At 38.8% G+C, this 26,419-nt stretch overlaps 1 protein-coding gene across 1 annotated transcript in view; it reads left to right on the top strand.

Annotated features, from left to right (window-relative positions):
* The window catches only part of LOC100082746 (hedgehog interacting protein), a 102,671-nt gene that overhangs the window by 3,857 nt on the left and 72,395 nt on the right, over window positions 1-26,419 (top strand). Inside the window, 3 exon segments of the mRNA XM_029076721.2 lie at window positions 3,163-3,358; window positions 13,643-13,799; window positions 14,391-14,592. Of these exon segments, the coding sequence (XP_028932554.1) occupies window positions 3,163-3,358; window positions 13,643-13,799; window positions 14,391-14,592 (555 nt within the window).

The following is a 26,419-nucleotide window of genomic DNA, read 5'->3' as shown; positions in this document are numbered from 1 at the left end:
CAAGGAATGGGTGAAAAGTAATTGTTTTCAAGTGTGCCCTTTTACAATCATTTGTTTGCTCTGGCTCTTTCGGGGACAAAGGCTATTGTTGAACACATCCAACTAAACAAATAACTCATCCTGGGGTCCCTTTAACAGCTGCCTTGGTACAATGATCTATTTACATATTAGCCTAAAATTGAAACTGAACTCTTTAATGACATAATCCAGCACTATAGCCCAGGAGAAGCATGTGTTCTCCTCAACAGCTGAACAACCTTGTAGGCGTAGGATTTTTAGAAATAACTGCATATAGACACCCAGGGAACTTCAGTGCAACATCTAAGGACTGCAGATATACACCAAGATCATTTAATGCATAATCTAAGGACTGCAAGGGAGTTTAATGCAGCATCTGAGGACTGCATGCATGTATACCAAGGGACCTTTAATGCAGCATCTAAGGTCTGCGTGTATACTAAGGAAACTTTAATAAGCATCTTAATATTTTATCCTCTAATTTTCCCTATCAGTTCTTAAAACCATGTAAGTTTTTATCCTCTTTTGCCTGGCTGTAACATTTTGGTATATCAGATAAGGGGGATCTCCAAGCATCCAGCTTGATTGTATGATTTTTTTTAACTATTCATAAACTGTATTCTAGATCTCACTGTTTTCTGTATTCCAGTAATTCTTACCTTTCTTCTACCAGTCTTACTTGCATTTGACTGAAGATTAAAGGATGACCTTACAGATGTTATAAATTAGTCAGCAGCAGGCATAATCATCACTAAGCATGCTGTAATAATGTTTCAAAGTTTTACATGGTTTCCCCCAGAATACTTGGTTTAAACCACTGTAATTTGATGGCTTCATCTATAGCTTTTTAAAATGGAAACAGGAAATGAGTTAAATGTCTTTTATAAGATTGAAACCGTTGTCAAATTTGAAGGTAAAGGTTTCTAATTTTTTTTTTTTTAATAGATGTGCCAAACAGAAGAAACAAATTTCTGTCACCTACACATGCTTCTCGGACTAAAATAACGTTGCAGCTTTGGGCTAAGTCAGTGTAATTGACTTAAGTAAGACGATTGGTTCATTGAAACCAAAGCTAGAATGATGGCTCTATCTATCTTCAAATAGGTATTTACACTGCAGACCTCACACAGAGCAAAATGTTACCATCCCGCTGTGCTGGAACAGCATGAAACTTAAAAAAGAATAATATTGTACTTGATTTCAGATAATTTATTGAATCCTATCCCTTAATCCTTTTGAGTTATTTTGTGGCCAATATGCATTCCAAAAATTGCAAAGGGCTAAATTCTACAAGCACTAAAATCAAACTCCTCATGGATGGCAGCTGGAAGGCTGGATTGGGATCCTTTTGTTTTAGTTAATAAAAATGGAACCAAACCTAAATGGTATACAATCAGATGTAACTGGACGGTTTCCTCAAAGTCAAAAAGGTAGCTGGGTTTCTTGTAATTCTGTTCTTTGTGCCCCATCAATCAATCACAGGCTGAAGCCTAGTGAATAAAATACACTGTCTGCCTTACCCTGTATTGGGTTTGTATTAATTATGCAGGTGATGCAATCAAAGCAATTAAAAATATTTTGAATGCAGGCATTGCTTTTGAGCAAATCTCAATTTTGAAAACCTTAATTATTTAAGCATGGTTTAAAAATACATCAAAAAATGACAAACCTTAAGAAATACAACTCTGACTTTGCAAAAAATATAGCAGACGTTGAAAAACAGAAAACAAATATGGCTTATCTTTTCATACTTAGATTATTCCTCTTTAGCGTAGTGTAGCTTTTGAGTGGATTTTCCTGTTTTAATGATTTGACACCCATATGTAACTATTTCAAGAATAAAATGTCCAAGTGAACAAATATATTTGCCTTCAAATCTTTGGTAAATTATGAATACATCAAAGAACGAGGGTACTCTAAAAACTCATTATTCAAACGATAATAGCACGATATTAGCTTTGAAAATAAAATAAGAGATATGTTTGGCAATCTACTGAGGTTGAAGATTTTTGTTGAAGTCTGTACTTAAGAAAATCCCCCAAAATCTTAATATAATGAAGTGTGGACTTAAACGAGTTATAAATATGAGCAATTCATCCTGTAAGATTATTGTAGTTCTTTTGTAGCCCCTATTAGGTCACTTTGATTATAAAAGTCAGTGTCCATAAAAATTAATATTTTAAAATATTTATATTGATGGTGATATCAAACGTTTGGTTTTGTTGAAAAGAGCTTTGAAGTTAGAGCCTCTTTTTTAACTGGTTAAGCCAGTGGTGAGCTGGAGCCCTGCTTTGTGTCTGTATAATGCCCTTCAATGGTCAAAAAAGCCAAATGTTTCTCAATAGGGTGTAGAAAGTGCATAATAGTGGATGACATTGCATGAGCAATAAAAAAGTATGCTGTTTTTCATTAAAATTCACTGAATGCTATGGCATTGCTCTCATTAAATCCTTGCGTTTACTCATGCGTGTAATATACCTGCTGCGACAGTTATGAAGTTTTTTCAGGCCCAAAGGCCCAAATGCAATGAATAGTAAGAAATGTACCTGGTAATGTTTGGGACTATTTGCTTCAGGTCTTATTTACTAGAAATCAAAAATTTTTTTCTGTTTTTTTCCACTGGGACACTGTCTCTATGAACTAGCCTAACGTATGAAATGAATATAATTGCATTGGAAATCAAAGGCTCCCCAAAACCCCATGGAGAATTCCCCAGGTCTTAAGAGGAAGATCAGCAGATGATTCAAGGGCGGCGTATATAATGTTGTACCTGGATATAATTTTTATCATGCCTTTTGACAGTGGGGAGTGTGTCGTTGTTCAAAATCAATATGAGACTTTGAGAATTTTAGGATTTTAAAAAAATTATATCGGGAAATAGATTAAATACTTTTAATTTGCAAAGGTAAGCACTTCTTAGTCCTCCGTCTACCCCTTTTCAAAAGAGCAGATGGTTTATTATTAATAGAACTGATGACTGCGTTCAATTCTTCTGTTCCTCAAGGTATTTTGTACTGTCATGCAATGGTACCGATAAACAACTACGCTGGTTAAATTAGCATGATTTATTTTAATAAATGATCTGTTTATGCCAAACAGGGAAGAAAGTTATGTGTTTACTTGTCTCTGGTTTATGGCTTGCAGATATTTTCTGTTATCAACAACACAGAATGTGTGAAGCTACTGGAGGAAATCCAATGTGCACACTGCTCACCACATGCTCAGAATCTATTCCATTCACCTGAGAGAGGGGAAGCGACTGAAAGAGAAATAGCTCTTCCCTTGCTGTGCAAAGACTATTGTAAAGAATTCTATTATACTTGCAGAGGTCACATTCCAGGTAAAAGCTCCTGCAGAATATTAGGATGAAAGACACTACATTTAAATGCTTGCACATGGTTTAGCTCACCATCCAAACTATGTATGAATTTTTTCTCAAAATGCCTATTCGTGTTGGGGTCTGTAGGGTTGTTTTTTTTTCCTCACTGCTTAATAACATTGTGACTTTTAGTCCTCTAAATGGGCCATTGGCTACTAAAAAATTAGCAGTGTTTGTACTTTTTTACCTCATTGTGCAGAATCAAAGTATGCCGTTGGGACACAACCAGATGGAAAAAAGTAAAAAACAGTCAAACTTTTCAATATGCGGAATTGTCTCTGGAGTATTTAAAAAGTCTTATTCAGTTAGTGCTGAAATAGTGGCTGCTATCAGTAAGCAATAAGGTGCTGAAGTTAAAAGTTGTTTCCTTTATACCTAGCATTAAATAATAAGCAATGTTTGTCCTGAGTAGATATCCTTGAGCAAAGACTGTTTCATTGTCAAAACTAAACAGGCGACAGTTTTAGTTCTACTGGGGAGAAGGTGCTGAGAAGTAGAGTAAAGCTAAATAGGGCATACTTGGCTAAAGTTAAGCAGCGTCACGGAAAATAAACGTAAACTATTTTTTAAGTGAAAATTCTTAAATTTAATTTAAGCCTTCATAAATTGGGAAAAACTTAAAGCAGAGTTTTAAAGCTACTTATGTTCACTCTGGTTTTGTTGTTTTTTTTAATACTCCCAAGAGTACATGGATTTTTTTTTTTTTGGTAGTGTTTTCTTATTGATTGAGAAAACATTTTGAATTGAATTGCTAGCTCCCTTTGGTGTGGTTAACATGTATCTAAACCCATTCAAAAATGAAAATATTATTATTGTCTTTATAAACTGCAGAGATGTTTCTGAGACTTTCTTAACCAGCTGTTTCTTACTTTTTATCACATTCCCCAAAGTGAAGCAGAATAGGTCATAGCTGCCAAGACTGCCTGCTGAGAAGGGATAACAGATTAGATATCATAAATGCTTGGCCCTAACTACAAGTCATGAAGATTTTTTCTGTCCACTATGTTTTATAAGCAGGACAAATACTTAACATCTTTGATCAATGTTCACATTTTATTTAAAGTCCAAAATTGTGGGGATTTTTTTTTTAAGATCCTAAGAAAGAAGGGGGAGAGGCTTAATTAGTACAGGAGCTGGAGTTTCTGGAACCTCACTCCCCAGATCAACATATGTGGTGACGAATGACAAATTTATTTTTCTACAAAGTTTGTGTATATGTAAAACTGCTGAAGTGCATCAAGATGTCAAGTGCTTTTTGTGGCCACCCAGGTTGCCTTGAAAGATAACCAGATGAAAGCATAACTTTAGCACTGGACAGAGCAGTGTGGCTTGCAGGAAAGAGCTCACATGCTTTAGCAACAACTAAACTAGGCTTTTTCCAACATCAATCAGATGCTAATAATCATTCTAAATACTTGTTCTGCAAGTGGGCTGTAATAACAGAAAGTTGGTGCATTACTTATGTTCAGTGACGTTAATTGATTTAAGCACAGTAATCATTGGCACATAGATTAACATTTCCTTCACCTATTAAGACATGGTTCCCCCTTTCCTCTTCCCCCTTATTACACACTTTCCAAGCAGTTTCTTGATAACGTCTTAAAGCCCTTCTTTCAAAAATAATTACCAAAGGTGTAACAGCATATTTGGTACTCCATCTAGCCATAATCGTGGACTTAAATTAAGGAATGAGGAAGTGCCTCAACTTCAAATTCTTAATAAAACAGCCACTTTTTTCATTATTCGGGCAAGAAATGGAAAGTATTTTAAGACCAATACCAGAAGCAGGTAGCTGTTTCTATAGGCAAAGTCAAAATCATTAGGAGGAAGTGTCCATATGTTTTGTTTTTTTCAAAGAAGGTGGGGAGAGGGATGATATGTGGTAAATTTCAGGTGTATAAGTATTTTAAAAAAACACGTGGCCAGGTCGGTTCATAGAAATCCAGTCTAGAGACAAGTTTCTCTTGGTAATGTGTTCAGGTTAACAATGGAAAGTTACACATTTTCCTCTTCTTAAGGGAGGGCCTTCGCTCCACTTGGCACTTAGCTTTGTATTAATGACAGGAAAGGCTTGGCATTGGGGAGCAAGAGAAGACCATACTCCATAGCTTCACTTTCAGAGCTCCAAGGAAGTGCTGCAAATGCACATACCAGATGCAAAGAAGTAGCAGACTTATTTCTCTGAACTGTGAAATAGGAACAGTGGGGCCTATTTATATTTCCAAAAGAAAAGAAACAAACAAAAGTCAGAAGCAAAAACAAAGGTACATTGTTTCAGGTTCTCCACTGCCTAAACAACTAACTCTCTAGATTGAGCACTTCTGGAAGGCTTCCTAATATTTTTAGGCCATTTCAGTGTCATTTAGCGAGTTACTAAGAATACTAATTGGTACTCTAGTATCAAATTCAAATAGCACCTTCACAGTGCTCTGCACATAGTAAGTGCTCAATAAATACTATTGAATGAATCGTGCTGTTTCAGATAATAGAATAGCCACTGTCTTATTATTGACTGATTTCTGTCCTGTTGAATCTCATGCTGCCTGGCCTGGGTGTACTTTAGACACCTTTGAACCTGCATCAGAGTGTAGCTATATAAACACCCCCCTTTATATGCAAAATAATGATAGTGAGTCTCCTCTTATGCCGTCGAGTCCTCTCCGACCCATAGCTACACCATAGACGTCTCTCCCAGTACATCCCACTTCCATCTGCAATAGTTCTGGGAGTGTATCCAGAGAGTTTTCTTAGTAAAAATACGGAAATGGTTTACCATTGCCTCCTTCCGAGTAGTAGGCTTGAGTCTCCACCCTCAGCTCTCTACCATGCCTCTGCTGTCCAGCACAGTTGAGTTTTGACTTGTAGCAGATGGCCTTCCTCTCGCTAGCCACTGACAAAGTTAGGAATGGAATGAATCTGACTCCGCTTGACTCCTCCAGAGTCGAGACTGGTAGAGTACTGGAAGCTCTCCAGGTGCAATCCTGAGGGGAATTATAGTGAAACCCTATGCCTGTAGCTGAGAAATCCTTGCAGAAGTGACTCTCCGTTCCACATCGTGTTCATGTGAAGATCGACCTTACCGAAACAGTGCAGAAGATCATAAAAAATGTCGTAATACGTCAGGCCCGTTCAATCAGCCCAGGATTCTATCTCTCGACTCTGTCTTCGACAGTGGTTCCAACCAAAGGCTGAGGGAACAGTGGAGGCTATCTTCAACATTCAAATCCTGAGATAGGAATGTACCTGTTCTTTACAATAGATTTTGGACTTTTTGTCCATGAATGTCCAAATATATTTTGAATTTATAAAGAAATTAAGTGGTATCTGGCAGCCTGAAAGAGTAATTCAACAGCCAGATTTGTCTCAAGTATATCCAAAGGATATATATGTTAGACCCTGGGGTTATATAGCTCACTTAAGCCTGCTTATTTTGTCAGACCTGGTTAAATATTGCCAGTCCCCCCTGCCTTTTTTTTTCCCTTCACAAAGCTATAAGGAGGGCTATGCTGCGCCAAATAATCTGTCTCTGACAGCGGCATCAAAGGCTACTTGGAAGAAGTGTGAGAATTGTCTTTCTTGAAATTTATGCTACTTAATATATTATGGGGCGTTCATAAATGCAAGTCTGCCCCAGTTTTCTTACTAGATTTTTCTCCCCCCCTTCGTCAATTTACATAAGGATGGTTATCTTTCAGCTGTAATTTTTTGTGTGAAATGGAAAAAATACATATTCTCTAGCTTTATAGAGAGTTGTCGTTATTCTCTCACACGATCTTCTTGATGTTGCTGGTCAAAAAGATTGTAGTACCTGAAGGTTGTCTTTTTGCCTGCCAAAGTTGTCTCTTATCTCTCAGCTGTGATGCCACATTAAGCGACCCTGCTCTTTCTTGTGTCCTTGTGTTAACCATAGAAGGTTAAATAACACTTAGGATCTCTGGACCTGCAGTTTGGTCTGATGGTTGATGCTCTCATTCACTCAAAGGAACTACTAGCCTTTTTAATTCAAATTTTCTACATTTGTCTATCTTTTCATCTCCTGAGAGTGAGCTGCTTAGATAACAGAATTCTGTGATGGCATTTGGTTTTGTCAGCCAATGAGGAGGTCTTCTCTGTGTAGGGTTTCCTCGGGGCTGATCCACAGCTTTAGTTTTCTTCAGACTTATTTGTCAATATGTCTATAATGCTAGGCTCCCCTTGCAAAATGGTTGACAATCACCTGCATGATGGTGTCTTTTTCTCGGGCCCAATCTCCTGCAGAGCAACTTTTAAATGACTTCCTCTTATACTCTAAATAAGGCCCAGAGGCTAGTGAGTGGAAGAATTTGCCTAGTAGGGCATCCTGACACCAGCATCTGAGTCCTTTTGCATTCTACAGTATTACGGCATAGAATAACTTGAACAGGACAGGTGATGGTGAGACCCTATCCATGTATGTGTGTACCTGAGAAATCCTTGCATAGGTGAATTTCCATTCCACATTGGCCAAAACAGTACAGAAGAACATAAAAAGTCATAATACATCAGACCTGTCCAATCAGCACTGGATTTTATCTCTTGATTCTGTCTCCAATAACGATGGCAGAGGGAACAGTGGAGGCTATCTTCAACATTCAAATCATGAAATTAGAATGTACTTTTAACTGTTCTCAGCAATCCATTTTGTCTACTAGGCAGCCCTGTTCTACATTATTAGTGATCCTCGATGACCATATCTTCCTAGAAACCTTCTCTTCACACTGCTCCTCTTTGTGAATTTTCACAACGAACACTTCTTCATCAATATACCCCAGCTCTATCCCAAGGAATATTGCAGAGCAATTTCAAAATCTTGATAAGCTCCTTCAGCAGCCAAATTTACTGTGCATTTGCTGGACACTGGATCTACTGACGGTGTCAAATGCTCTCATAAAGGTCTATGAAAGCAGAGAGGACTATTTTTTTCATGGTATTCAAGTGCTTTCTATGTGCCAAACACTGTTCTCTAAGTGCTGGGGAAGAACCAGGGTAATCCAGTTGGACATAGTCCATGTCTCACATGGGACTCAGTCTTAATCCTTGTTTTACAGATGAGGTAACTGAGGCACAGAGAAGTTGTGACTCGCTCAAGGACACACAGCAGACAAGTGCTGGAATTAGAATGCAGGCCTGTGCTCCAGACACTAGGCCGCATTGCTTCTCACTACCTGGTTCTGCTTTCTGCACTACTTCTGTATCTGACATACTGTGAAGATCACATTCATGGTGCTATACTGGTTTAAAGTCACATTTCAATTTTGGTAATACACCTTCAGTGATATTCTTCAGTAAACTTTCCTTAAAACCCTGAGACCACTATTATTGCATCTTGATGCTTTCTATGCTGGCAAGGGGGTAATAATGATCGTATTTGTTGAGCGCTTACTATGTGCCAGGCACTGTTCTAAGTACTGGGGTAGATACACGGTTATCAGGTTGGATGCAGTGCCTGTCCCACGTGGGGCTCATAGTCTTAATTCCCATTTTATAGATGAGGTAGCTGAGGCACAGAGTAGTAAAGTAATTGCCCAATTGGCCAGTGGCGGAGCAGGGATTAGAACCCAAGCCCTCCTGGCTCCCAGGCCCATGTTCTATCCACTATGCCACACTAGCCAGTCTGCTCTTAGGCCTATTTTCTTAAAGATGAGGATAATAGTCATTTTTTTTTTGACATCCTGGAATATCTCCACAAAGTTCTATTTATTGAGAAAAGGCTCGTGTCATTGTTTAAGCAGTGGGTACCTTCCATGTGCGTAAGTCTCAGGAGGTATGCTGTCAAGTCTAAATGCATAAGTGTTTTTCATGGCTTTGTCTGCAATGGCAAATTCCTCAGTAGTTGGGGAAAAGTATCATTCTCACATGTTAAGTTGTCTGTGTTTTATGGAGTATCCGATAGTCACAGCTGATGAGTTCAGAAAGGCTTGAAATGTTGTTATCTTGAGGATAGCTTCTTTTGTTCTCTTGAATCCATACTGTAGGAAAAGATGGACTTCAACACCTGCGAAGACCACTTTTGTTTCATATATGATTGCTTGAAAAAGTGCTCTAGCTTTTTGTAGTCAGGCCTTCAAAATTTAGGCAAATGAATGAGCCAGAAGACATCTGGAACATGCAGTTGATCATTAGTATATAATGCTTAACAAACCCGATCTTAGGGTGATCCAGGAAAACACTCGTGAGTGAAAATGCTCACCCTTGTGAGAGAGAGAGATACTCTTTCAGGCATAAGGATACCATTTGGTAAATTGTCTCTTCCCCAGCAATAAATGGTAGCCTTTGTACTAAAAAAAGTTCATTTTCTTGCATGTGTGGATCATTTATTGCCAAAATAATTTTGCTCACCCCAGCATCAGATCAACTAATTTGAATAGTTATCTTAATCATTTTAAATGTAATTCTCTCTCTTTCTCTCCCTCCTCTCTCTCAAGATTTTCACTGTGAAAATCTCTTCTGAAGAAGAAACCAGATCACATTGCCCACTGCATTTACATTAATAAATAGCTCTTGTAAATTCATTAAGAATCCAAGAAGACATCCAGTGTCATGATTCAACATCCTCATTGATTTATGAAGGGGAGAGTATAGTATTTTTTCTTGAAACTTGGAAAACTTATATGAATGAATCCCCATTAATCTTCCATTGTTCCACTTGAAAATTATTTCTCATTTCCTCATGACTGTCCCTTGCTAGTGCCTTTATAAATTGGAACCAGCCATAAGCATTGTTCACTAATTTCCCCTTAAGATGGTCTCAGTTTGCAGGCTATAATGCCGCACTATAAAACCAGATATTTTTCTAAAAGGAAATCTTGAATCTCTTATGGATTGCTATTTAAAAATCAGTGCCTACAGGCAGCTATCAAATCTTGTTTTTAAATTTTTATCGTTTTAACTGCTACGAGAAGCTCTGATCTCAGATTCATAAACTTCCAAATGCAAATTCTGGATCTATTAAGTTGCTAAAACTTGGCTTTTTCCAACACGGATTCACTTCTTCTGCCTGCTTTAAAATACTTATTTAAAGATCCTAGGCTGCTTGGAGCTGTGAATTTGTGGGAGTACTTTTAACCCTTAAAGCTGCATTTCCTAAGCATCAGGGAAGGGCTGGAGATAAAGCAGTGCCTCATCCCTCAATTTTCTCTTCTCCTCAATTACTAATCCCTCTTTATCCTTACAAAAGATCTAACCTCCTCCCAGCTGCTTTACCCCTCCCAGAAAGTATCCTTCCCAGCTGTCAGTCCTATTCTCTCTCTTCCCCCATGCCCTGGCATCTGCTTTCACTTGCCTCATTCGCAATGCCAGTTCCAACCCACTGACCCAGTTGGGAAGGGGTATTTGAAAACATTTGGGATTTGTAGAGATTTGCGAAAGTCTGCGGGACCCAGCAGAAAATATGAAGCAGAACTATTCAGAGGAAGATTTCTATACAGAAAACACTTAAAAGCCCAATCCCAGCTTTACATCTTGTGAATCTGTAACATCAAAATGTCATGATTAATAGAATTCATGAGATGACAAAATCATACTCTTGGTAAATTCTTATGACTGTACTCTCCTAGAAACCTGCTCCTCACTCTGCTTCTCTTGTGAATCTTCACATCAGGTGCTGTCTACCTAGACACTGACAGCTGTTTGAAGTAGTGCTTACGCTACATCTATTTTGTTCAGAAACTCAAGCCAAAATCAATTTAAAAGTAGGAGAGTGCCAGACATAGGGCATTATTATCATATGCTAATGACAATCCTAGTAATAGTAAAACCATTCTTTTAAATGCCTACTCTATGCCAAGCTCTTTATTAAATTCTGGGGTGGGGGGATTCTGATAAGAATAAGACATTGATCAGCCAGTCAATCGCGTTTATTGAGCACCGATTGTATGCAGACCATTGTTCTAAGTGTTTGGGAGAGTATAAAAGGCTTAGAAAAAATAATCTTTACCCTCAAGGAGCTTTTCAGTTTGGGTAGGGTGGGGAAGAAGGGAGGAAGGCAGACACTAGGCGATAGGAAGAGAAATAGAGCATATAAAACACATATATAAGTGGATGTGGTAATTTAAGAGCTTAGAGGTACAGTGGGGCTGAAGTTAGAGTTGGGGGATAGAAAATGGAGAGATTAGACATTACTGAAGGAAGGCCTGCTGAAATAGTTGTGATCTGCTGAAGTAGTGATCTCAGGAGGGTTTTTGACACTAACTTATTCGTAATTGAATAAGGAAACGTGATGGTCTGCCTCTCAAAGATTAGCACATTTTTCTGGTTGTGGACAAACTTTTTAAACTTAAGTTTTCGGGAACTAATCACACTGCTACTTTTCTAGCATACTGAAAGGCTCTTTCATTTTGGTGAATTAGTCTTTTTTAGAGAATTTGTTATTAGATGAAAAAAATTAAAGCAATCGTATTTATTGAGCACTTACTGTATGCAGAGCACTGTACTAAGCGTTTGGAAAGTACAGTTGGGCAACAGATAGAGACATTCCGCACCCAACAGTGGGCTCACAGTCTAGAAGGGGGAGACAGACAACAAAACCAATCAAGTAGGCATCAATACCATGAAAATAGATAAATAGAATCATAGATATATACACATATTAATAAAATAAATAAAGTAATAAATATGTACAAATATACACAAGTGCTGTGGGGAGGGGAAGGGGGTAGAGCGGAGGGAGGGAATAGGAGCAGAGGAGAGGAGAAGCAGAGGGAAAGGGAGGGCTCAATCTAAGAAGGCCTCCTGGAGGAGGTGAGCTCTAATTAGGGCTTTGAAGAGGGGAAGAGAGTTAGTTTGGTGGATGTGAGGAGGAATGCCATTCCAGGTGAGAGGTAGGACGTGGGCCGAGGTCTATGGCGGGACGGGCAAGAACGAGGCACAGTGGGGAGATTAGCAGCGGAAGAGTGGAGTGTGTGGGCTGGGCTGAAGAAGGAGAGAAGGGAGGTGAGGAAGGAGGGGGCAAGTTGATGGAGAACTTTGAAGCCAATAGTGAGGAGTTTTTGCTTCATGCGAAGGTTGACTGGCAACCACTGGAGATTTTTGAGGAGGGGGGGTGACATGCCCAAAGCGTTTCTGTTGAAAGATAATCCGGGCAGCAGAGTGAAGTATAGACTGAAGCCCCATCTCCCTATTTTGAAGTCCCTACCTTCCACATCACAACTAGAACAACTACAAGGTTTCTCCCCACCCCTCAGAAGGTGTGGTATTTATTAAGTGCTTACTGTGTGCAGAGCACCAGGCTACTGAGTGTTGGGAAATAGTACACAGGTGGGAATTAGCCACAATACTTATCCCTCTAGGGGATCCTAATCATTCTGCTCTTGGGAATTTGAGGACATTCCAAACAGTTACTAGGGACCACAATATATCATTCGGCTTCTTTAGTCCCTACACTTTGTAAGCGTATGACCTTTCTGGCCTCAGCGATTCACTGATCAAGTAGGCACATCCATACCTACATACCTCACAGAGTTGCTTTGGGCAATAATTGATAAATCCTTAAAATACTTTGGGCCCAACTCTCACTTTTTACCAGTAAGGCCATTTAGTCAGGGATATCTCCAAGGAGATGTCATTCTTTTACTTTCCTAGGGTAACACTCAGCTTTCCAGCATGCCGAATGGAAGAATCTGGTAGAATTTGCTTAAGGCTTAAAATAATTATTATCGTCATTGCCTATTAGAGTACTATAAGCAGAATTCAGCAGAAAGCATTCAATAACACCATTAATTATAATGACCTTCTGAAAATAGTAAGTTTTACTATTAGATCATAAATGATTAGCTCTCAATTTATACGATAACTAGAGTAACATTTATAAGGATACTTGCTTTACATCATTAGTTTTTTGATAGGTGTTCAGTTTGGTGCTTAAGAAGTAGTATTAATAAGGCCAAAAATGCTTACGGACAGCACATGATCCCTTTGGAGAGGATGAAAGTTGTTTTAACAATGCAGTTAATACTCCATTTCTTACATGTGTCTTGTTAAGAGTTTTCCAAAAATATCTTTCCTTAACATTCAGCTTTACTGCTATTTCTGTAATGTCCTGATCCAAAAAGAAAAACAGCAGAACCAAGCACAAAGGGCATATTTCAAAATTTTTAGTTATGTTGTCTTTACAGAAACTTCTACTGGCAAAATTTATGAGCTTTATTTGTGACTTAAGTTGTCTTTTCTTGAACCCGGTATGGTTTGATAAATCACTAAACATTTCTTATTTACACTTATGTTTTTAAGGTTTCCTTCTAACAACAGTTGATGAGTTCTGTTTTTACTATGCAAGAAAAGATGGTGGGTTGTGCTTTCCAGATTTTCCAAGGAAACAAGTGCGAGGCCCAGCGTCAAACTATTTGGATCAGATGGAAGAATATGACAAAGTGGAAGAGCTCAGCAGGTTCATAAAGATAAATGCTGTTTAATCTAAAAAAAACTGACAAATCTTTGTGGTTTTGACAGTGAATCAACTCAGTCTGTGCTTATGTTCAGCAGCTGTGTCCTCCAGATGTTTTTTTTTTCTTCTGCTGCTGGTTTGCTTTTTGAAAATCACATTAGCTCAAATGTCCTTTAATATTTAGGTTACCAATCATGTGTTATGAGCTTGGCTTCTCTCTGATTCATATGTATTTCATAGGTGTAGTTTTAAGCTTGAATTTTATGGTTGTGAGCTTTCAGTCTGATAGAACTCCTCAGGATAATCTTTAATTACTGGCAAATCACAGTTTATGCAACTTAAAGATTTTCTGTAAATTTTGGCTTATAAATCAAGTTCATATTTTTGTTGTCATATGCATTAAAAAGATCTGAGAAAATTAAAAAATGCACTTGTTGAACTCTAACTTCTTTCCCAACTATATTAATCCTTTCATGCCTGGTTTAAAAGTATTTCATGACTCTCAAAACATTGGTTTTTAAGGAGACATGTTATGAAAAAGGTGTTTGTTGCTTCAGCCAAAAAATTCTCACTGGTTTCCTTTAATTTGTTTAGAAAGCACAAACACAACTGCTTCTGCCTTCAGGAGGTTGTAAGTGGACTAAGGCAGCCTATTGGAGCCCTGCATAGTGGGGATGGTTCCCTTCGTCTGTTCATCCTTGAAAAGGAAGGATACGTGAAGATTTTCACCCCCGAAGGAGAAATTGTCAAAGAGCCTTTTTTGGACATTCACAAACTTGTGCAAAGTGGAATAAAGGTTGGAATTTTTTTAAACTTCATTAATTTTTTCCTACCTGTTGCTGTTTTCCTTTTTTGCTTAGATTTATCTTGTTGAAGGTTTTCTTTTCATGAAAATTAAAATCTTGTTTCCAAAAGAAATCATAGGGGAAGGGAGAAATATCAATGAAGTGATATTGGAATTCCTATTTCTTGGATGATTTCAGGATTAATTATGTTGCTGTGTGTTCTGGCTGTAGATTTCAAATTTTTAAAAGTTGAAAAAGTTTTAGCATCACTTATGTACGACTTGCAGCTTTCTGGACCTTATGACTCTGTTGTTTTCACTATCTGCTTTGTGCCATATGCGTTATAAATTAAACTAATTTATAAGTAATGTAAATGCCATTCCCAAATTTAGCCACCCATATTTATATACAGTAATATATGGATTATATTCATCTGCACTTATAAGCAGATAAGTAAACTTCTCTAAGTACTTAAATAATTGCAAACATTTTTCCGTGTCTCAGTTCTTGAGGCTATGGAATGAAAATGCTACATGTGGACCACACAGTGCAGTCATGGGTAAGTACAGTAAATCAGCCACATCCAAGGCTACTGGTCCAGTATTTCACTGGATCTGAACTGCTCTAGTTTGTTAATTATCACTTCTAGAGTTTCTCATGCAGAGTTTCCTCATTTGGACCTAGGCCTGTTGTGATAAGTGCTCAAAATTAAAATAGAATGTTTTGTAATCTTGTTTGGTTGTTAGGTGAAATAGTTTAAGTTGATATGTGAACAAGAATGGGAAGCATTGAGGCTTCGTGGAAAGAGCTTGGGCCTGGGAGTCGGAGGACCTGGGTTCTAATACCGACTCCGTCACTTATCTGCTGTGTGACCTTGGGCAAGTCACTTAACTTCACTGTGCCTCAGTGAACTCATCTGTAAAATGAGAATTAATACTGTGAGCCTCATGTGGGACGTGGACTGTGTCCAACCTGATTAGGTTGTATCTACTCCAGTGCTTAGAACGGTACCTGGCACATAGTAAAGGCTTAACAAACACCATTTTAGAAACAAGTACCTCTAACGTGTGGCATATTCCAGATACGAGAAACATCAGTATTCAAGTTCCACTAAACCAAAATATCAGCATGTGGGAAGAAACCTGTTTTCTAGACTGAAAGCTTGTTGTGGGCAGGGAATGTGCCTATTATATTGTACTCTCCCAAGTGCTTTAATATAGTGTTCTGCAAAAGTAAGCACTCAATAAATTGATTTTTCTCCTTTTAAAAGTGAGAATAAATGTGCAGTAGGTGGTTTGTTCTTTCATAGAGGTCAGCGAAAGACATCTCATACGTACAGTACATAACAAGGTGACTCTAGGATGTCCATGGTTGTTTGGGATAGGGATAACGCGGTGATTGTAATCTATAGGTAATCCCTAAATGGCGTCTTTAGTATATTTAAAAATATTTTTCCAAGTTTTTTTTTTTTTATCAGTAATTGCTAACGAATAACAGACTGATAATTAACTAACCTCCTAGGGTGGGAAGTGAGCAGCGATGTGGTTGGCGGCTAACTGATGGAAAGAGAAACAAAATGGTCTCACGACATCATCTACACCTCTATGTAGATGATTCTCAAATTTAACTCACTAGCCTAAGTTTCCTCCTTCTTTGCAGTTTTGCATTTCTTCCTGCCTTCAGGACATCTCTACGTGTATGTGCCGCCCGGACCTCAAGCTTAACGTATCCAGAATTGAATTCTTCCTCGTCCTTCGTCAATTCCCTCCTCCTCTTAACTTTCCTTTAAATACTGATGACAGTCCCATCCTCCCCGCCTCTCAATTCCCCAATTATCCTTGACTCTCTTTTTTTTTTCTCTCTCTCTGTTTTGCTCACTCCCTCTCTTAACCTCTAGATTCAGTCTGTCAGGTCTTTCTTCACAATAGCTCCAGAATCTGCCCCTTCCCCTCCATCCAAACCGCCGCCACACCTATCAAAGCACTTGTCATATTATTCAATAGTATTTATTGAGCGTTTACTATGTGCAGAGCACTGTACTAAACGCTTATCTTGACTACCCTGTCAGTTTCCTTGCAAATCCCCTCCCTGCCCCTAGACTCTCCCCTCTCTAGAGCATACTTCTCTTTGCTGCCTGGGTTATTTAAAAAAAAACAAAACATGGCTTTGTGCATGTCTTTCTACTCTTCCAAAATCTCCAGTGTCCTTCTGTTCCTCTCCGTATCAAGCAGAAATTTCTGACCCTTGTCTTTAAGACACTCAATCAGCTCTCTCTCTGCTAATTATCCTTGCTCCTCTCCCCCTACCACCCAGCTTGCATGCTCTGCTTCTCTCAAGTCAACCTACTCAGCGTTCCTCTTTCTCTTATCTCTCATCACTGACCTTTTGCTCACATCCTCCCCTTACTTAAAATTCCCTCCCCCTTCACATCTGGCTGTTCTTTCCATCTTCAATACCCTTCTGAAATCACATTTACTCCAGGTAACCTTCACTGACTAATCTCTCCCAACCCTATTTTCCTCTCTACCGTCATTTCAACACTTCTCGGTCACCTAAGAATTTGAATACTCATACTCCTTCCCTCATCTCCTAGAGCATTTATGTACATATAATAATAATTAATAATTATGGTATTTAAGTGCTTACTATGTACCAAGCACTGTTGCAAGAGCTGGGGTAGATACAAGGTAATGGGGTTGCCCCACGTGGGGCTCACAGTCTTAATCCCCATTATAGAGATGAGGTAACTGAGGGCCAGAGAAGTTAAGTGGTTTGCCCAAGGTCACATAGCAAACAAATGGAGGAGTGGAATTAGAACCCATGACCTCTGATTCCCAAGATTGTGCTCTTGCCACTAAGCCATCTCCTCTTTCGATTTGGTTGCTTCCCCCTAAGGTCTGTGGACAGGGTACATTTCTCCCAACTCTGTTATACTCTACTCTCCCAAGCACTTGGTACAGTTCTCTGCACACCGTAAGTGCTCAATAAATGTGATTATTTATAATTTTAGTGTGTCTCTCCCTCTTCTTGAGGAAGGGAATCGTTTTTATTGACTCTACTGTACTCTCCCCAATACTCTATGCTGAGCACTGTACTAAGCAAGCACTCAGTAAATACTTTTGAGTGGGGCACTGATGAAAGTTTTCCCAGGGGTGAGAACAGAAGGCCGTTCATCGTGTCGCTCTCCCAGTAACATTGAGTATCATCATCAGTGGAATTTATGAAGGTTTACCATGTGCAGAGTACTGTATTAAGCACTTGGGAGAGAGAGTACAATAGAGTTGGTAGACACGTTTCCTGCCTGTAAGAAGTTTAGAGTGAATAGGGGGATCTGGACACTAAACTTTTAAAGTCTGCCCATTTGACTTTTCCATTGCTTAATGGCACACTGTTTAGGGCATTGTTTTTGAAAATGCATACATTTCCACGGATAATCTTTTAAAAGACCAACAATGTAATTCTCTCCCATTGCTCTTGTTCCTCTCTCTTCCCTCTTCTTTTCCTCCCTAATTTGTACATCGGACTATAACGGTAATAGTGGTTTGTACTTTGGTATGAAATCAGTAGCTAATTGTCAGAACATCGAGAATTTCAAATTCGATTTGGGTATTCCACGTCTTAGCTCCTGTAGAAACTGTGGAAAACATCAGGATGAGAGTTTGGAATTCCACTTGGCATGGCTTGAGTGGTCGGTTGCGTAAGCAACAGAAGGCTAGCCTAGGCTTTACTGACATCTGGTAGAGAAGGAAAGTCTGCACCTGTCACCTGAAGCCCGGTGACAACAGGAAAGCACATTTATTTTCCCGTAGGGCCCAACATTTTCGTCCTTTTGGCTTGTTCATGCAGTGGACAAAGCAGAAAGACTTGTCTGTTGGTGAAATAGTGTTATCTGACTCTCACTCCTCTCCTTCTATTTGGATCCCTGTTTCAAAAGATGCTTTTTAAGCAGCCTTTTACCCTGGGGAGGAGAGGACGTATGGCCAGAAGCTGCTGATTAACTGGGTGACTGAACACATTGAGATTGGACTCCTGAGATATTGCAGTCGGGATGACCCCGAAGTCACAGGAGCATGTGCAAGAGAGGTGCATAGTGCACCAGGTCAAGCCCTTTTGGGCCAGCTCCTAGTTCCACGTGCATATAATCAAGTAAATCATTATGAGCGCCACAAGTTTAGTGACATTCAAATGCTCATCTGTCCTCTGGGAATAGAAGGTACAGTGAAATCTTCCCGACTTGTATCCAAGGACTGACTTTTTTCCATCTATTCCGTACCTTTGAATTTTATAGGAGAGAATGTGAGTCTTGTAAACTAGTAGAAAGCCAATAATCACAAGGATTTGGTTTTTATTTTATAAAGCAACATGAGTTCAGTAGCATGTGTGAGTGATATGAAGAGTATCCCGTATGAAAAATGTTTCAACTTAAATTTTTCTCTGAGGAAAGAGCAAAATATTTTCCAAAACACTCAAGCTCCCTGCTATGTTCTTGGAAATGGTGCCTATGCAAATCATAAAAAGAATGCTTTAACCTACTTGGTATGATGAGGACATCACAAGATGCAAGTGAGTAAATTTTAAAAAATGAGAAGAGCTGCAGGGGTGAACATGTACTATAATTAATACATACGGTATTATTGTAGTACAAGCAAGTTAAAGCTGAATAAGCATTTCCATAATAAAGCCTCCAAGCCCCTAATTTTTGTGGTTTAAGTTCTAGCTGTAGCAAATTACATTAGGCTAAGATGTTGTATACATTTTGAAGCAAAAACTTTGGATCTTAAAGCTTTTGTTGTTGGGGGAGGGAAGGCTCCAGGACAACTTATATGCCTTTTTTTAACACATTCTTTACTAAAGACTTCTTATTAAGTATATATATATATATGCATATATATATATATATATACACACACACACATATACGTATGTACTATGTACATATTATCGTGCCTCTCTTTGAAGTGCCTTTGCCTTACTGATTGGTTTGAAACTTTTAAAATAACCTGAAGAAAACATTTATATACATATGCAAATTATTAGTATGCTATTGCAAATTGCAAAGATAAAAGTTGTTACCAAACATATTTCTTTGAAATACTAAAAATAATAATAATAATGTTGGTATTTGTTAAGCGCTTACTATGTGCCGAGCACTGTTCTAAGTGCTGGGGTAGACACAGGGGAATCAGGATGTCCCACGTGGGGCTCACAGTCTTAATCCCCATTTTACAGATGAGGTAACTGAGGCACAGAGAAGTTAAGTGACTTGCCCACAGTCACACACAGTGCCTTACACTTTTCAGTTAAGAAGAAAAAACCTTCCTTTTTAATACTCTTACTAAGTGGGCAGTACTATCTCCATCTTTGTTCTGGAAAGGGTGGGCAAGAAAATGAAGCAGCATGGCCTAGTGGAAAGAGCCTGAGCTAGGAGTCGGAGGGCCTGGGTTCTAATCCTGGCTCTGCCATTTGCCTGCCGTGTGACCTTAAGCAAGTCACAACTTCAGTTTCCTCAACTGTAAAATGAGGATTGAATACTAAAACTGTGAGCCCCATGTGGGGCAGGGGCTGTGTTCAACCTACTGACTTGTATCTACCCAGGGCTTAGAACAGTGCTTGCATGTAGTAAGCACTTAACAACTACCATTTTTTTTAAAAGGAGAGTCTTTAAATCTGCTTGCTGGTGCCATTGAAGAGATGAAGAAATAGACATCGTGGGTTTCATCAAGCTTTTGCCACCTCGTCTATAATTGCTCATTTGAGTTGACCCGTCAGCCATCATTTCTAGTTAATGTTGCAAGTTCTAGGTCCAGGTTTACTGAAATTCCACAGTCACCCAAGAGGGTCAACACAAATGTCATGTCTCATGGGTTAGGAATAAAGCGGTGAAGCACTGTTTTCGGGAGTTTTTGAAGGCATGTTTACTCCACTGATGAAGTTCTATATAGACTGAGGAGGCAGTAGCAGGCCCTTTGAAACCTGTCACTAAGAAACAAAAACGAGAACTCTCAAGGGCCCCGACTAGCTTTTCCTTTGCACCTGTGGTGGCTTCAACTTGGGTCCTCTTCCGAACACTAATCCCAGATGGAAGGAGAAACTGAGGCTTGTAGTTAACAAAAACCATTGGGTGGTGACAGCGATCAGGTTTAAGTTTGGCTGTAGCCTGGATAGTGAGCATTGGCTGTATAGTTCCCCTTCAGAGATGAGGGAACAGTATAAGGAAGGATTTAACAATACGCTGTACGGATATGTGCTCAACGAATCAGTGACAAGAAGCCCAGCTTATTACAGGCTCTGTTTAAAACTATTTCATGGAATGAGGCCTCTTTCGATTAGCCCATCCCAGTCAGTGGTATGTGCATCCCCCAAACATTTCACCCCCTGGAGTTTGCGTGTGTAAATTGGAAGTGAGCGTGGCAGGTAGTTGTTGGATTGCTAAGTACCGGACGCCGAGAAGGTAAGTAGAAGTGGAATTGGGCTCAGGCAGCTATGCTATTCCTTGAATGAAAACTGAGGATCGGGGGGTGAGCGAGAAAGGGTTTTCTTCTCCATCCAAACTGCTGCCGTGCTGATCCAAGCACTTATCTTATCCCTCCTTGACTGTTGCATCAGTCTCCCTGCCACTTGTTTCTCCCCTTTTCAGTCCTGGATTGTTTTCCTGAAAAAAAAGTTCAGTCCACATCTCCCCACTCCTCTAAAACCTCCAATGATTGCCCATCTACCTCTGTGTCACACATAAGCTCTTTACCACTGACTTTATGGCACTCAATCAGCTCTCTCCCCGCTATTTTACCTCACCGAACCCACCCACTTCCCTCCTCTAATGCCAACCTACTCTCTGTATTCATTCATTCAGTCATATTCAATCCACCTCGTATGTCCTGCCTCTGATCCCTTAACCACGTTCGCCTTCTGGGCTGGAAATTCCTTCCACTTTGTATCTGGGGGACCACCACTCTCCGCACATTCAAAGCCCTCCTTAAATCACAGCTCTTCCAAGAGGCTCTCCCTGACTCGTCATTTCCCATACTGGTCCTCCCCTCTGGCCTCTTCTTCATACTCAGATCTTTACCCTTTAAGCACTTCATATCCACTCCACCCTCAGTCACATAGCACTTAAGTACATATCCTTACATTCTCTATTTCCCCTATCTGTAACTTATTTTAATACCTATCTTCTCAACTACAGTATAAGCTCCTTGTGGATAGGGATCCTTTCTACCAACTCTAATTTATTGTACTCTCCCAAGCTTCTAGTATACCTCTCTGCCCACAGTATTTGCCTGCTCTCCCTCCTATTTAGATTGTGAGCCCAACGAAGGAGAAGGACTGTGTCCAACTTGTTTATCTTCTACCTACACCAGCACTCAATACAGTGTTTGGCACATAGTAAGTGCTTAGCAAATACCACAATTATTATTTACTGTTTTATCCTGTTCCCTGCTTTATCTTTGTTCTTTCTCCAGGTTCACCTTGAGGATAAAATTTTGTCTCCACGATTAATTTCTTTTTAAAGTCCTTGATGTCAAGGAAGATTTGTCTTTCTAGTGTTGTACTCCTTTAATTGCTTAGTACAGTGCTTGAGCTCATTAAAGGCCATTTACCTGTGATACAGGTTTATGTTCTTGATGAATAATGTATAAAGGAAAAACTCACATTATAGTATGCACGTTTTGACTGCTGCACACATGTGCCCAACTTTTCTTTGGGCATCGCATCAAGTTGTACACTAATAATTGTGGTATTTAAGAGCTCACTATGCATCACACACTGTACTAAAGAACTGGGCTCAATACAAGCAGATCAGACATGGTCCCTATCCCACACAGGGCTCACAGTCTAAGGGGGAGGGAGAATGGATTTTTTTTATCCCTTATACAGATTAGGAAACTGAGGGACAGAGAAGTTAAGTGATTTGTCCAAGGTTACACAACAGGCAGGTGCTTGAACTGGGATTAAAACCCAGATTTCCTGTCTCCCCACCCTTTACTCTTTCCACCAAGCCACACTGCTTATTCAGATAAATGTGAGTTGTCAGAGGAACGTTACTAATTCTCTTTTTGCATTATAGGCTAAACATGTGGTAAAAACACACACTATGGAACGTTTGTGTGTGTGCGTGTCCATTTTTTGCTCTGAAATCTTAACAGAAATCTTTTGTCAAAATCAGGTTAACATTATTTTACAATGAAAAATATAAACCATAGAAAGTATAAAACACCTGTAAAAACATCTCTTAATACTTGGGGAAAATATTCATTTCATTCTTTACACAGTCAGCATGAGATTGGAGAAAATAGTTTTAGCAGTAAGCAGCAATATGAGTTATTACTAAAAATCTGAAAACCTTCTAAGGCTGAAGAGTTTCCCAGGTCTAATGCACAATCAGTCAATCATTTTTATTGAGCACTTACTCTTACTGTGTGCTGAGCACTGTACTAAGTGCTTGGGAGAGTATAAATAACAGAGTTGGTAGGCACAGTCCTAGCACACAGTAAATCTACAGTCAAGCAGATTAGCCACCAAGTAGCTAGAATGTAAGCATCTTTAATAATGATGATGATGATGATGGTATCTAAGCGCTTACTATGTGCCAAGCATTGTTCTAAGTGCTGATCAGAATTTCCTAGCTTTTGTGATATTGTACCCTTAAATTGGACAACATCATAATGGGCATTTGGTGTTTTAAAATATAGTTTATGTTTATATGGCATGTAGCTAGTACACTGCAAGATTTGACCAAGATCCAAGTAAGCATTTTTTTTTTCCCTTTGGCATCCCTTGCTCTAAGGGCCCGATTTAGGATCTCTGAGTAAAAGTTTGGATAGATTTGCAGGAAACTGAACATATGTCATGTTACAGAGATCTTACTACTAAGCAAATGTTAAAATTGTGAATAAAATTCCATGGAGCATGGAGAAAGAAAAGAGAAAGCTATTGAGGTCTAAAGGGTTTTTTTGTGCATTTTGTTTTTTTTAAAAATAAAAAGAATAGAAAACATATGTTAGTGAAGCGATACTGAAGATAGGCTATTAAGATTATGTGAGTTAGATTTGGTGACCTCAACCACCTTCTGCTTTCACCCCAGGCTACAAGCTCCTTTCCCTGTTACATTGACTTAACATTTTATAGAAAGCTTCCTAAATCTTAAACCACATCTGTTCTTTTGTTTTTTTCTAACTCTTTCTATCAGCCATTAAATAATGGATATTTCAAATATCATTCTGTGATTTCACATTTGAAGTGTAATATCTTTATCATTCTTGCTCTAATTTTATCCTTTTTAAACATTTTTAGTGCAATTCATTATTTGCATGATCAGCTAGTTTAAAATTTTTCTAAATGGAAGATTCAATATAAAACAGTTCTTTTTACTTTTCAGAATTGATAACAAGTGAAGATTTGGGGCATTTTGCTTTAAGCTGAGCTATTGCATTTGTAATTTTAAAATTAGGTTGAAATACTTTTCTCCAGCATTGACAGTGATTTGGGATGTAAGTTGTTTATAAAGAGGTTATTTGCTATATAACTTGCCTCTATTTGAAGGTATTTTGCTAAAATAAAATTGGAATATTTGTATACACCATGTACTGGGGGTAGGCTTATAGCATGTAATTTGCAGATATGCTGATATTAATTTATTAGCACACTTGTTACAAAAATGTACAGACTGCTCCTTATGAAACATTTTAAGATGGTAGTTTTCTTTGCAAAAAAGGAGATTTCACTATTAGTGAAATATAATGCATCTTATTGGGATGTAATATAGGCATCATTCGGAATATGTTGCCTCTTAGACTCAACTTGATTTTTAAAAGAAAATTAATCATTGTTCACATGGTTTAAAAAATCCTATTTTATCTTCCAAGGACATTTCACAAATTAACCTTTAAAATATTTTACTTTAATTTGACTACTTATTCAAGCCTTTTAAAGATGATAAAACTACTCTTTATCCCGATACTTTGGAGTCATGAAAGGCTCTTGTTGGAGAATCTTTTGAGAATCTTATAAGACACACAGAATTTGGCAGATTTTATTGCCAACAAATAATAGGGTACAATTGTGGGGGGTGGGAAAACGGACACTGAAACAATTGAAATTGTTTCTAGCTCTTTAAAATTACAACAACTACATTTATTAGCACTGTTCATTGTGAAGCTAGACCTTATATACGATACAGCAACATAAAAAGGGGCCGGTGTTATTTGAATTGCAGTTCTTAAAATATTTTTTCCTCTCCAGATTCTGAAAGATTCTCTTCCTCTCTAAGATTGGTTATACCTTTGGGCTTTTTTTTTTCCATTTCTATTGAAATAAAATCATAGATAATCATTCTCTTACATGGAAGACACTTTTAGCCTATAAGATCACAAATAACTTTTACTCTAGCTCCTTCCTGATCTCTATGATCTCTTTTAAAGACCATATGGCCAATAAGAGGAATTAAAGTACTTGTCTGTTTGGAAATCTGTCCATCTCCCTTTCTCTCCCTTCCCCCCTCAGCATCATATTTAGCACAAGTCAAAACTGCTTGAGGGTGAAAGAAAACTGCTAGGGCGGTAAAAGCAGGCCCAGTTACTTTTCCAGGCCCATTAAATCCATCCCCTTTTTGTAAAATGGCCTTAGGGTTCCAACTGAAATCTTCTTTTTGATGGAGACACGTGTCTAATAAGAAGTAGACCACGACTTAGCCTCCCCTCTACACACCTGTCACCAAACATCTGTCAAATTATCAATGGCTGACCTGGACCTCAATCAAACCCATGACCTGTAGGTGAAAAGCTGTTTATCCTATTATCAATCTCAGCTCTTCACTGCCTCTAATTTTCTCCTACCCTCATCAAAAATAGTCATCTTGAATGCGGGGGCAGTTTAAGAAAAAGCAGCTTAACTTTTGGAAGTTTGTGCTCGGAGACTATTTGTCCTTCCCCACCCCAGGGGAATTCTGAGCCAGGCTTTTCTGTTGAATTGGGTCAGACCAATTCTACCAGAGCCAGCGACCTCCTGCCCCTCAATAGGTGTGGAACCAAATGGAAATTAATAGCTAAAAATCCCAGGTATGTAGCGTGCGTTACTTCCAATTATGCAGAATGAGCAGCTGTATACTGGCTTGTCCCAGGTCAGTCTGCTGCCATTTGATGAACCCAGAAGCTGTTGGGTTGGGAGGAGATGTCTTTCGTCATCTCAACTACTTTTTGTCATTGCAGTATTTCAGGTCACTGTCAATCTGAGTGGTAATCTGCCCACTTTGCTCACATCTACACAGGGTAACTATTTATGAAAAATACTTTTCCTACAGAAAAATCTGTCATCGAATATATATTATATAAATATAGATGGCAAATTTAACATTTAGGAATCAAGAAGATTAATTAGCAGTGTGGCCTAGTGGAAAGAATGAAGACCTGGGTTCTAATCCTGCCCCTGCCACTTGTGTGCTGGGAGACCTTGAGCAAGTCACTTAACTTCTTTGTGCATCAGTTCCCTCATCTGAAAAAAGGGAATTTAATACCGTTCTCTCTCCTATTTAGGGTGTGAACCCCCCTGTAGGGCATGATATACCAGTGCTTAGTATAGTGCTTGACATATAGTAAGTACTTAACAAAAACCACTATTATTATCATTATTATTATTAATATTATTAAGGGAGAGAGTGTCTTTGGCCACTCAAGTCTACTACTAATGATATTTGAGAATGGTATTTGAAGCAAAGGATACATTTCCTGCCCATAAGGGGTATGTAATCTAATGCTTCTAACTCTCCCCACAAAAAAAAAAGTTAGTGACCTAGTTTATGCCCATGATTCTGGTCAAGACTACCCATAATGATCATTAGCTCCA

Source organism: Ornithorhynchus anatinus, chromosome 12, assembly GCF_004115215.2.
Source record: "Ornithorhynchus anatinus isolate Pmale09 chromosome 12, mOrnAna1.pri.v4, whole genome shotgun sequence".
In the NCBI taxonomy this organism is placed as follows: Eukaryota; Metazoa; Chordata; class Mammalia; order Monotremata; family Ornithorhynchidae; genus Ornithorhynchus; species Ornithorhynchus anatinus.
The sequence above is the reverse complement of the archived record's forward strand: the minus strand, read 5'-3'. Positions and strand labels throughout refer to the sequence as shown.